General features: G+C 48.9%; 1 protein-coding gene across 3 annotated transcripts in view; it reads left to right on the top strand.

Annotated features, from left to right (window-relative positions):
• Positions 1-8,998: 8,998 nt before the first annotated feature.
• LOC122206718 (myosin phosphatase Rho interacting protein) overlaps positions 8,999-13,126 on the top strand; it is a 154,106-nt gene continuing 149,978 nt past the window's right edge. For all 3 annotated transcript variants that reach the window (XM_042916158.1, XM_042916160.1, XM_042916159.1), the window contains exon 1: positions 8,999-9,153. In XM_042916158.1, the coding sequence (XP_042772092.1) occupies positions 9,031-9,153 (123 nt within the window). In that variant the 5' untranslated portion in view covers positions 8,999-9,030. The remainder of the gene's footprint in view (positions 9,154-13,126) is intronic.

The following is a 13,126-nucleotide window of genomic DNA, read 5'->3' as shown; positions in this document are numbered from 1 at the left end:
TTTTGGAAAATGAGAAGATCTCTCCAGACCGGGTCCCGCGGGACCGCAGCTGGCTGGCACCACGAGGTCACGGTCCATTTTAGAAGGACCACGAACATTCCAGCTGTCACCCGAATCGCTGCTCTCCTTACTTGCCTGGCCCCGGGGCTACAGCCCCGGAAGTATGTGCTTCAAGGCTTTTGTTTTCCTGCCTATGTGTGTATGTGCAGGTACATCCACTCACGTGTATACACACTCCTTGTTAGTACATTTTTTTTTTTTTACAAAAATGGGCTCATTCGGCAGAAACCGTATGAGGCCGTCCACAGATTTTCCCTTAACATATCATAAATATATTTCTATGCTAATAAATACATACATTCTGGTTTTTCTCCAAAAAAATAATATTAAAAAAATTTTGAAGTTTATTTATTTATCTGAGAGAGAGAGAGAGAGAGAGAGAGAGTAAGCAGGGGAGGGGCAGAGAGAGAGGGAGAGAGAGAGGATTCCAAGCAGACCGCACTGCCATGGTGGAATCCAATGCAGGGCTCGAACTCACAAACTGTGAGAGCCTAAGTCAGGCGCGTAACTGACTGAGCCACTCAGCTGCTCCTTAATATTAAATGTTTTAATGATTTTACATTTACAGCAGACAGAGCAACAGAGTTCCCATATATTCTTCATCTAGCTTCCCCTAACGTTAACATCTCGTTTGTATAACCACAGGCCGTTTGCCAAAATGGAAACATTAACATTAGTAAAATATCGTTAACTACGCTACGGACTTTGTTAGGATTTTGCCAGTTCTTCCACAAATGTCCTTTTCCTGTTCCAGGACCCCCTCTGGGTCCCACGTGGCATTCAGTCGAAGTCATTTCCTTCAGCCCCTCTAGTCCATGACACTGAGTCTTGCCTTGTTTTTTTGTGACCTGGACAGTTTTGAAGAACATTCCTCAGGGATTTTGTAGAATGCCCCTCAATGTGGGCTTGTCTGGTGTTTTTCTTTCTTTTTTTTTTTTTTTAAAGTTTATTTATTTTTGACAGAGAGAGAGAGAGAGAGAGAGACAGAGAGAGACAGAGAGCAGGGGAGGGGCAGAGAGAGGGAGACACAGAATCCGAAGCAGGCTCCAGGCTCTGAGCTGTCAGCACAGATCCTGATGCGGGGCTTGAACTCACGGACCGCGAGATCATGAGCTGAGCCGAAGTCAGACGTTCAACCGACTGAGCCACCCAGGCGCCCCATTGTCTGATGTTTTTCTTTTTTTTTCTTTTTCTTTTTTTTTTCAAACATTTATTTATTTTTGAGACAGAGAGAGACAGAGCATGAACGGGGGAGGGTCAGAGAGAGAGGGAGACACAGAATCCGAAACAGGCTCCAGGCTCTGAGCTGTCAGCACAGAGCCTGACGCGGGGCTCGAACTCACAGACCGCGAGATCATGACCTGAGCTGAAGTCGGCCGCTTAACCGACTGAGCCACCCAGGCGCCCCATTGTCTGATGTTTTTCTAACGATGAGACCAGGGTTGCAGTTTTTGTGAGAAAAGAGCACAAGGGTGAGGTGCCCCTTACATCAGGTCAGGGAATACCCGATATCCACATGATTTATCACCGCTGGTGTTAAGGTAAGGGAGCTTGATTTCTCCAGCGTAAAGTAGTGTTCTCCCTTCTGCACTCCGCTGCGTAGACGTCTCCACATTCAAGGGGAGGGGGGCTAAGTTGCACCCATTGAAGGAGGGGGAGCTGCATGTGCTCTTACAACCCGATTTTAAATGACAGGACATTTCATTTTATGGGTCTGCCGTCACTTACTTAGCCAGTACCGTCATGTCGTGTGTTCCTGCTGCTTTCAGTTTTTCCTTTTACAAACAAAGCTGCAAAGGACAAGCTGCGGCTCACCCTCAGATCCAGCAAATATTTTTCAAGCAACTTCTCTGTAACAGGCGCCACACACCCTGGCGAACGGTATCTGTGCCCCTCTTTCGTTTCCTTGGAATAAATTCATGGGTTGGCACTCCCGGGTCAAAAGATAAGCACAGTTTTAAGGCTTTTGATAAGTATCACTAAACAAACCTCCAGGAAAGTTGTACTAGTCTACTGTCTGGATTGACATTTTTTTCTTTTGCAAGCTTTATTTTTTCATATTACAAAAATAAGTCATGTTTTTATGAGATAACTGGAAATTACTTACTGGACATTTGATGATATTAAAGAATTATTTTTTTAGGTGTGATAAAGGTATTGTGGCTACTTTTTAAAAATAGTTATCTTTTAGAGGCACACGTTGAAGTATTTATGGAAGGAATGATATTAGTTGGGGATTTGCTTCAGTATAACATAGGAGGGGAGAAGTGGATGGGGTTTTACCAGAAATGGGACTTGTCTTGAATTGATTGTTGAAGCTGGGTGATTGGCAGGCTGACCTTCAAAGTACAATTCTCTCTACCTGAGTAAAAAACCGAAAGTTTGTTTAAAAAGTTTTTACAGGGGCACCGGGGTGGTTCAGTCAGTGAAGCGTCCTACTCCTGCTCAAGTCATGATCTCACGGTTCATGGGTTCAAGCCCCATGTCGGCTCTGTGCTGACGACAGCTCAGAGCCTGGAGCCTGCTTCACATTCTGTGTCTCCCTCTCTCTCTCTCTGCCCCTCCCCTGCCTGCACTGTCTCTCTCTCTCTCTCTCTCTCTCTCTCTCTCTCTCCCAAAAATAAATAAACATTAAAAAATGTTTAAGAAAAATTTTTACATACTATAGAAATCAAGAGCTTAGGTGAGAGTCCCCATTCTTTTAACTCCCATGATTAATTACAACAGTTTGGTGTATGTGCTTCTAGACCTTTCCTATGCAAATACTGACTGTATATTGCAGATACATATATACTTAAAACAGGAATGAGCTACCACTGTATACACCATTCACCCACTAGGGTTCAAGCTTCATATTTTGCAGACGGTTGGCAGCTTCAAAACTCTCTCGTTCTTTAATAGCTTGGTGGCACTCCCCTGGATCAAAGAACCATAATTTATTTATCTGATCCTTTCATGGCAGATACCTGGCACATCTCCAGTTCTCTGCTCTTAAGAACAATGATGCAGTGAACAACATCCTTGTATGTAACGTATCTTTGTGTATCTGTGTGAGTAATTCTACAACCTACCTTTCCAGAAGTGGAATCATTAGGTCAAAGGATATGTATATTTAAAATCTTAACAGAATGGCTACATGGCCCTTGTGGTCGACTTTGTATGTTCAGTGTGTGACAGTCTCTTCCGGTACATATCTGAGGATTATTGTCATTTGGTGCCTGCGGTAGAAGAGCAACATAGAGTCCCAGCTGGAAGGGGTCTCCAAGATCTTCGGACCTTGCTTCCATAGAGGCCACTTGAGCCTCCTCATCTGTAAACTGAGAATAATACTAATCCCAGGTGGCCATCAGGGAAGGGCTAGGAGGCTTTTCTCAAAGCTGCACTGTACCTGCATTTTAATTAAAGTATATGTTCATTTGGGGTGGCTTTGGGGAGACTGGGGGCAGTCTCCCCAAAGGGGACAGGGTACAAAGACCCCTATTAGGCACCACTTGTCACTGCCAGAGCTAACTTCAAAGGGTGATAGTTGGGCTTCGTGAGGTTATATGTGATAGTTTTGAAGCGCTTGCTATGTTTCAGGTACCGTTCTGAACACGTCACGTATATGAATTTATTTAGTCCTCATAGTAACCCTATGACGTAGATGCTATTTGTGGGAGGTAGTCTCAGAGCTGGCCCCCGCGAACCACATCTCCTGGGATTCACGCCCTTGTGTGGTCCACTCCCACAAGTCTGGGGCAGCCTTGTGCTAATAGAATGCAGACGCAGTGTGCCAATGCCAACCTAGTCTTTGAGACGACCGGTAGCTTCTGCTCCTCCCTCTTGGAACACTTTGGGGAACCCTGAGGTGCCACTGAAGAGACAAGGGGAAAGGCCATGGGGGAGAGAGGAGGCTCGGAGACCGGAAGAAGAGGGAGTGGTCCAGATGGCCCGCTTTGGGGTTACGGTCAAGCCCTCAGAGGACCCAGGCCTGGTCACCATCTGACTGTACTTGCATGAAACTTCCCAGGCAAGACCAGCAGAACAGTGAGAGGCAACAAAACAGTGGTTAAGCCACCCGTTCTGTAGGGATGGGGTGGTTTTATGTAGCAACACCCACCTGAGACATGACGTCTACTGGGACTATCCCAGGTCTGTCTGACCTCAAAGCCTTTTCCTCTTCACGCTCCCTTAACCAGCAGTCCTCGCCCCCGCATGGACACTGGGATCCCTGCAGAGCTTTTCCAGAATACCTGGGAATGAAGGCTCAGAGTAGGTATTTTTTAAATCCTGCAGGATTTGGGAAACATGGCCCCATCCACTGTTTCCAAAACTTGCCTAAAGACAAGAAATGCCTGGCACCTTTATTTAAAAAACAGATTCCTGACCTCCAACAGATACACTGATTCAGACTTTCCATGGGAAGGCCCTGGTAAGCTGCAGAGTTAACATGTTATCCCAGGTAAACCTTATTATCAACTTTAGAAGAAAAAGGGAGAGAGAAGAGAGAGCTCCCAGGTTGGAAGGGCTGTTCGGCAGTTTCCTGTTGAGTTAAACGTGACACTTATACCAAAAGCACAGCTGTCCCCCTCTTGGGTGTTCCCAACAGAAATAAAGGCATGCATGAGGATGTCCCTAAAAGCTTTATTCATAATGTCCCAAACTGGAAACATCCCTGGTGGCCACCCACAGGAGCACGGCTAGGTGAACTATAGTTTAGCCGCACCGTGGACTATGCGGTTGGCAGTGAAAAAGCATGAGGTACTGACACACGCCACAACACGGATGAATCTCGCAGACCTACTGTGGAGTGTGAAAAGCCAGACACACAGAGTACAGATTCTACTTGTACACAGTTCAAGGACAGACCAGACTAACCTACAGTGATAGAGATCAAATAGTGGTTACTTCTATGTTTGTGCCTGTGTGTGGGGGAGGTTCTAGAGCTTGATTGGAGGTGGATGTGTGTGTGTGTGTGTATGTGTGAGTGTGTGTGTGTGTGTGTGAGAGAGAGAGAGAGAGAGTTCTGCTCCCTCCTAAGATGCCATGCACATAGCAGGACTTCCTTGCACTTGGGGCCCACTTGAGAGGCCTTTGCTTGCCTGTTCCTTTGTTTATTGCTTATTTGAAATACACATTATACATTGAGATGTATACAATAAAGTGAGCAAATCTTAAGTGTACAGCCCAATGAACATTTTACATTGAGTATTTGGCCTTGCGCAAAGTGCTCTTCTAGACTCCTGGAAATGGAAGCCAAGACTATATAAGACACAGAGCCTGTTTGTGTGAGTTTTATAGTCTGCTGTGGGACATAGGACAATACAAGCCAGAAGAGTAAGTTTTCATTCATTCACTCGGCATGTGCTTTGTGAACACCTACTATGTGCCAGGCACTGAAGCCAGCACAGGAAATGCTGCAGTGACCAAGATCCGGCCCTGCAGTCATAGTCTAGTCAAGTTTTGGACAGCAGCACAATGAAAGGTTAAATATGCTTATTCCAACTCTTAAATATTTCCCAAGTTCATTCTGATCTTCTCTCACCGACCCCGTCTTAGTTCAGGCTCCTACCATCTCTACTTTCTGGGCTATTTTTTTTAAATATATTTTTTTAAATGTTTATTTATTTATTTTTGAGAGAGAGAGCACACATGCACAAGCAGGAAAGGGACAGAAAGAAAGAGAGAGGGAGACACGGAATCTGAAGCAGGCTTCAGGCTCTGAGCTGTCAGTACAGAGCCTGACGCGGGGCTCGAACTCACAAATTGTGAGATCATGACCTGAGTCCAAGTCAGACAACCCAGTGAGCCACCCAGGCTGGGTGGTGGCTCTGGGCTGTTATAGCAGTTTCCTCGTAATCTGTGTTCCTAGTCTTCTGCCTCTGATTTATTCTCCAGGCCAACAGCCCTTATTCAAGTGCTCAATCTAAAAAATTCAGTTAACGGTTCGCTGTGTGGGCTTGAATCCTCACTTAGAGGGTCTGTAGTGTGATCACAGGCAAATTCCTTAAATGCCCTGGGCCTCATGTGTGTTTTCTGTAAAATGGAGATAAAATAATAATAACGATAACCAAAACAACAACACCACCCCCTATCTCCCTGAGGAGGTTGAGCTTTAATGTATCATTACAGGTATTCATACATCAGGTGCCAACCCTTCGCTCTCACTGCTTGTCCCTCCTGCTTCTCTGCACTGCCCAGTAATGTCGAGGTGCTTCTATATATGGATACACCCTTTGCTTTCAAGTCCCTGAGCTCACGGTGCTCCTTCTGTCTGGAATGCCTTCACTCTACCTTCTCCTGGCTGAGTATTCCTGGGCTCAGGACTCAGCCCAGGCACTGCCTCCTCCAAGTAGCCCTCCCTGAAGCTGCATCCAGAGCTGAGTGCTCTTGTCTGGACCCCTACAACACCCTAGATTGAATTTGTCTGTCTCCTGTTTCTATTTGAGCTCCTTCCAGGCAGGCCTGAATCAAAGGTTTTTTTATACCCCCAGCTGTGGACCCTTCCTGTTCAAGGCAGGTGCTGGATGTGTCCACTGACTTGAGCAGAGCAGGCCAAGCATTTTCTTAAGGCAAGTGGCCTTTGAGTTTGCCTTGAGGCATGGATAGGACTTTTAAGAATTATTTTAAAACAAAGTGTCCATGCGCACATTACCAAATCCGAGGGGAACAAAAAGGCTTACAGTGAAAATTAAAAGTAGGTCACCTCTCAACCACCCAGCACCCCTCCCCAGAGGCCATCATTGGTATCAGTTTCTGAGTATTCTCTGCAGGCAAGAATGGTCTGTCTCCTCTCCTACGCGTGCACTTTTTTATTTTGCAAAAATTTAAACCAGCAGAAAAGTTATAAGGATAGCAATAAACACTCTTTGCCTAGATTCACCAATTAACATTTGGCCACATTATGCAAAATATTGCACAAGCATTATATCACGTAATGCTCACAACAACCATATAATCATGCCAATTTTGTGGATGAGGTAACTGAGGCAGCAGGCAGGTGAAGACACTTGCCCAAGGCCACAGAGCTAGAGAGGGGTGGAGCTGGGCTTCCCCCTGAGGCTGCCACAGGACTTTGATCCACCTCCCTTCAGTTTGCTTTGGAGGAAAGCATTTTCTCACACTAAGTTGAAATCCACCTCCCTGGGATATTCACCAGATGATCAGTGGAAAAGTACACAGCTCTGGAAGCATTTGCTACTTCTCCTAAAACCTTCTCATTCCCTAAGCAACAGCTGCTGTCGCTGCTGTTAACACATGCTTCAATGTCACCTCCTCTGTGAGGGCTGAGTTAGCTCACCCCACTGTTTAAAGACTCCCGTGGTCAACTTCTGGCTGCCAGCAGGATGACATTTACACTCCCGGGCTTGGGATCCAAGGCCCAAGGCCTTGGGTGATCTGGCCTTGTGAATCCCTTTCGCCTCTTCTGTCCTGCTCCTTCTTCCTCTAACCTCCACCTCCAGCCGCTCTCAACCTCTCACCATCTGCTTAAATTTCCCCTCCTCCTTGAAGCCACCCCTAATTCCCCAAAGAGCGCACATCCGCTTCTTTGGGTCCCTGGATCTTCTGCCTGTGCCTCCTTTAGTCTTCTCCCAGGAGGTCTTTTGGCCATGAGGCTGGACAGTGTAGGACTGGAGTAACAATTTGGCCCCCTGGCAGAGCGACCCTGCACAAATTACTTCAGGCGTCTGAGCCTTAATTTCCTCAAACACTTAATGGTGGAAAGAATGCCTAGCTCAGTACCTGGCATAGAGTCAGCCTTCACTTATCTCCCATAATAGAACTGACAGCTCTTCAAGGCTGACTGACATCTTCTCTTAGTCATCCCTTGAAACTCTACCTCCTATTTCTTAACTTCTCGGAGCCTCAGCTTCCTCATACGTAAAATGGGGATGATGATGGAGAGGCTGTGAAACTTTAATGAGCTAGCGCATGTCAAGCACTCGAGACAGTAGCCCCTATGGATAATGCTAACTACGGCGCAGAGGGCGGGGAGGGGGCTGGCACACAGTAGGTGTCAAATTAATCCGCTCAGAGCTGGGCTCGGGTGTCCAGAAAGGGCGCGGAAAGAGGAGGTTGGAAGTGAGAGGTTTGCAGAACCAGCCGGGAGGTCGGCTCCGCCCCTTCCCCCGCGAGCCCCCGCCCCAGCCCGTGCAGCTGTCAGGACCCAGCCAGCTCCGGCGCCAGTCCACCAAACCTGAACGTCCCATCCCGGCGCCCCCACCTTCCTTCGCCTACACAAGTTACCTTGCGCCCGGCTACCCTTTGTCCCCGCCTCCGATTTCCATTGGCCGAGGGTTTTCTTTGTTAGCTGGAGCGCTCCCCTCCCATTGGCCGGAGGCGCTGCCGATCGCGTGGAGGGCGTGGCCCCTCCCCGCGCGCTGCCCCTATCGCTCCCTCCTCCCCCGCCCGCCCGCCCGCGCGCCCACCCGCCTGCCCCGCCCCGGGAGTGCGCGAGGCGCTCCGCTACCATTTGCTGCGGCCGCTGGGCGCCGAGGGCAGCTGTGGCGGCGGGGACCGACCCCGGGGACCGGCAACTACCCGGCGCCTGGGAGGCGGGCCGGAGCGCGGGGAGGCAGCGGGCCCGGGAGGCCGCGTCCATGGGCCCGCGGAGGCCGGGCGGCGGCTGTGCGGGCGGGCGGCGGGGACTGCGAGCTCTTTAAGGGCCCGGGCGCGGGGCTCGGCGCCGAGGTGCCCCGGCGCGCCGTGCAGCGCAGCGCCGTCGTGCGAGGAGAGGCCCCGCTCGCGTCCCGGGGCCCGCGAGGCCGCCCTGACCGCCGGGGGCGCGCGCTCCGGCCGCGGCCGGGCCTGCGTCCGCGGCCCGGCTGTGAGGCGGCTGGCCGGCGGGGGCATGCCTCGGCGCCCGCGCTGAGCCCGGCTTGAGCCCGCCGTGCATGGTGCCGCCGCCAGCCCGCCGCCGTCCGCCGTCCGCCGCGGAGCGCGCGCCGGGCCGGGCCGGGCCGCCGGGCCTGTGCCGCCGCCGCGCCGACCATGTCGGCGGCCAAGGAGAACCCGTGTAGGAAATTCCAGGCCAACATCTTCAACAAGAGCAAGTGTCAGAACTGCTTTAAGCCCCGCGAGTCGCATCTGCTCAACGACGAGGACTTGACGCAGGTGAGCGGGTGGGGGTCCCGGGGTCGACCGCGAGGCGGAGACCCGGGCCCCGCGCTGGGCGGCCCCCAGACCCCCGGCGGCCCCCTTGGGCTGGAAGTTTCCGGGGGCGCAGTCGCCCCGCTAGGTGCTGCAGGCAGTCGGCCGAGGCGGGCGAGAGTGGCTCGCAGGGGGCGCTGGCCGCCTCCCCCCAGTTCAGACGCCGGTGAGACCACCATCCTTCTCTGGAAAGGAGAGCGGACGTTGCCCAGTTCCCGAGGCAGGCGGGGGTGGGGGTGCGTCTGAAGGATCCTGGGGAAAATAAAAACGGAGCAGAGAGAATGTACATGAGTCCTGGGGAGGGTGGTGAAGATGGAGATGGGGGCGGGGGGGGAGAGGGAGGGAGCGGGAAGTGTATTGATAGAGCCGGGACAAAGGGAAAATCCTCAAGTATGCCGAAAAATAACATCCTTTCCCGTTCCCATAGCCCTGCCGTGTGATTCATGCTTTTTGGGTGACTCAAAAATGCCTGGTTTTTCTTAGGAGGAACAAAGCGCTTGGGGATTGCTTGCTGCTTCGCAGTACCCCCCATAGAGTCTGTTTTAGGATCCGACTTTGACTTCTCTACCCAGAGAGGCCAGAGGAGCAGGACGGTCGGGGTGGACTGTGGGCTTCCCTCCTGTCAGACCCAGCTTGTCCGTTTTCTGAATCATTGTCGCTGTCAGTGATGGGAGAGAGGTGAATGGTCCTCAAGTCTGAGGAGGAGGGTCTTGGCGCTTGAACTTGAACTAGAGGGCTTTTTGTTGATGGGAGAGCTGGGGGCTCCTCTCCCCACCCTTTTCTCCCAGCTCTCTTGGTCGCTTGGCTAGGGATGAGGAGACCTGCGTGCAAAGTCCGTTCACTTCCCACGGCCTTGTCTGCCATATGAGGGCTGTGGACTAGTTCAGCGGCTTCCAAACCTGCATCAGAGTCACATTCTAAAAATACAGAGTCCTGGAGCCCCATTCCTGGGATGATCTAGGAGATGAAGGAATTTGTGTCGTAACAGCTCCCTAAGAAGTTGGGCTGCAGTCCCCACTGGCCTTTGGGTACCCCTGCCCTGGTTGCTCCTCTCTGAGCTCCCAGTGTACCAGAGAATCCTCTGGATCCCCGGGATTCTTTGGAGTACCTCCCAGTGTACCAGAGAATCCTCAGGATCTCTTTGGAGTACTTGGAAGTCTTTGGGCCAAGCAGATTCCTTGGATTTCCTGATCAAGCCCTGTCTGCATCCCCTTGGGCTGTATCTGTGGCCCCTTTTTGCCTCTCCCCCAGTCTCAGTCCTCTTCGGAGCTTTCTCTCATCCCCCAATGAGGCCAGGGGACCTCCCTTCACATTCCGGTCCGGTGTGACCTAGTTGCAGCCACTCCTTTTGCAGAAGAACCCCTTAGATGGAAAACATTGCTTTGAAGTGTACAGCCTGGCTGTTTTTAATGCTACTTAAGTACTCACAGGGTTTGACTTGTTTACATGGCAGACCAGAGTGGGGTGGCAGGGCCGGGGTTATGGCCTGAGACATGGTGTCTTTCTCTGAGAGCAGAATCCCAACAGCCAGAAAAGACTCCTTTCATCCAAAACCAAAAGCTTAACCAAACACTCATGGCTGCAAAGTCATAGATTTTTAGGATAGAAGGGCCAGGTCAGTTTGGGAAGAGTAGAACTCAGCTTCCTGGTAAGATGTTCAGGGGTGGGCTTTTAAGGGTGACTCCCGTCTTCTCAACTGGATGCCTTTTTTGGGGGGAAGCAGTTGATGTGGTGAGGATGGACTTGGGCCAGGAGTCAGGAGACCTTTCTTCTGTCTTCGCTGTCACTTTCAGCTGTGTGACCTTGAATAAGTTCTTTTGTCTCTGTATAGTTCCATTTCCTTCTCTAAAATTTGGGAGTAGGGATCCCTGGCTTACCTCTCTCACCCTATGAAAAGCAAAGAATGGTATCTTATTAAACTCTTAACAATTAAACAAACAAAAATCACCTACGGAATAGTACACCTGGATTTAGGAATTTTATGGGTTTGGCAAGGGTTGTTCTGAGAGAGTTTTCTGGTTATTCCAGGCAACTGCCAAAATTGGTAGATTGGATGTTTACACCTCATAAGGACTGTTTTCTGGTTCTGAAGCTTAGATAAACTAGAATAGGATCTGCGTATCTGAACTGAATCTGTTAAATTCTTTTTTTTTTTTTAAATTCTGTTGATTATTAATTGGATCAAGAGAGAGTGTTGCATATTTGGAGTACTTTACTCTTCAACTGTATTCACGGTTCAGTTGTGGATTTTAAAACAGGCCTGAGTCCTCCAGGGCACAACTGGGATGGTAGTTTCTGAAATAATGAGTGGGGTTATTTGTGCAGGGAGAGATTAGGCCAGTCTTCCACCTCCTGGGATCTTTCAGGAAGAAACTGCTCTTGAAAAGAGAAGGAGGGAGATGCAGGGCTGTTGCCAGCAGCGTTAGCTGCTTCTCTCTGCATCCGGCCTCCCCCAGCCTTACTCTCATCCTCTTGGCTCCATTAGAAAACCTCAGCCAATTGGTTCCCATCAGTCTCCCCCAAGGCCCTGCTTCCTGCTGCCCCTCCCTGCCCTCGCTTATTTTAGACCTTCAAGGCTGGAAGATAGATCAGTGATCATTGTGGCCACCCCCCTTTTTAAGGCATTTAGCCTTCAGTCCTGTGTGTTTCTCTATATGCATATGGACTTGAATACACAGTTAAAACCTTTATTTAACCTAAATGATATATGTATTTAAACTATATATGTATTTGTTCAGGAACATCTTTTTTTTTTTTTTTTTTTTTTGCTGCTTAATGATGTGTCTTACAGCTCTTTTCATGGTGTGACGTATAAATACACCAAAATTATTTTGCATATTACGCCATCAGGGATGTGCCATAGTTTAACCATTCCCTTATTGATGGACAGCAAGGTTACTTCTGGGTTTGTTACAGCCTGTGAATGCTTCAGCAAACAGTTTTCTAAATGCTTTTGGGTGTGTGTGCGTGCACGAATGCAAGTATTCCTCTGGGGGCAGATAGCTAAAAATAGAATGGCTGGGTTGACATCAAGCACATTGAATTTTTTTAACAGATATTACTAAATTGCCTTCCAAAAAAGGCTGTGTCATACCATTGCCAGGATTGGAAGTTATCAAAACGATTTAGTTCTTTAATAATTTCCCTAATTACCTGTGAGGTTAAGCCTCTTTTTATAATATTTATTACATGTGTTTTGTTTCTTATGTTGACTGCCCATTCATATGTTTTTCTGTTGGGTCAATTTCCCCGCCTTCTCCTCCTCCCCCAAACTGGTTTGTAGGAGCTTTCTGTATATATCCTAGGTCAGGGGTCCATGGACTCCCTCTCTAGAAGGCCAGATAGTTAATATTTTAGCAGTGTGGGCCATGTGATCTTTGTAGCGACTACACAACTTTGTCATTGTAGTGCAAAAGCCGCAGTGCAAGGCCACTTTAGACAATACGTAAACTGGGGGTATCGCTGTTTCTAATAAAACTGAATTTACAAAGTTACAAATACAGGCAGCTGGAAGGATTTGGCCTATAAACTATAGTTTGCTGTCCCCTTCTCTAGATATTAATCTGAACCTGTCATATATTGCAGGTATTTTCTCCCTGCATTTCTCTTTTTCTCTTTTTTAAGTGATAGTTTTAAATATGAATGCAGTTAAATTTCCGTGTTTCCTTTTTAGCTTGTAGTTTTAATCTCATGCTTATGAAGGTCTTGTTTTCAAGATGATAAAGTCTCAGATACTTGTACTTCCCCTGTAGTTATTTTTATGCATAACTTTCTAATCCATCAGACTTGTGTTTTAGGAAAATAATTTTGGCCTAAAGCAGAAGCTCTAAAAGACTGTCTTGAATCATCCAGGTAAATTACAGTAAAGGTCTTCTCCAGGTCCGTGTTGGCCAGGATGGAAGGAGCCATCAGACACTAGGGACAGGATATTATTGGA

Source organism: Panthera leo, chromosome E1 (genome assembly GCF_018350215.1).
Source record: "Panthera leo isolate Ple1 chromosome E1, P.leo_Ple1_pat1.1, whole genome shotgun sequence".
NCBI lineage: Eukaryota > Metazoa > Chordata > Mammalia > Carnivora > Felidae > Panthera > Panthera leo.
Note: the sequence above shows the minus strand (reverse complement) of the source record. Positions and strands in the feature narration are given on the sequence as shown.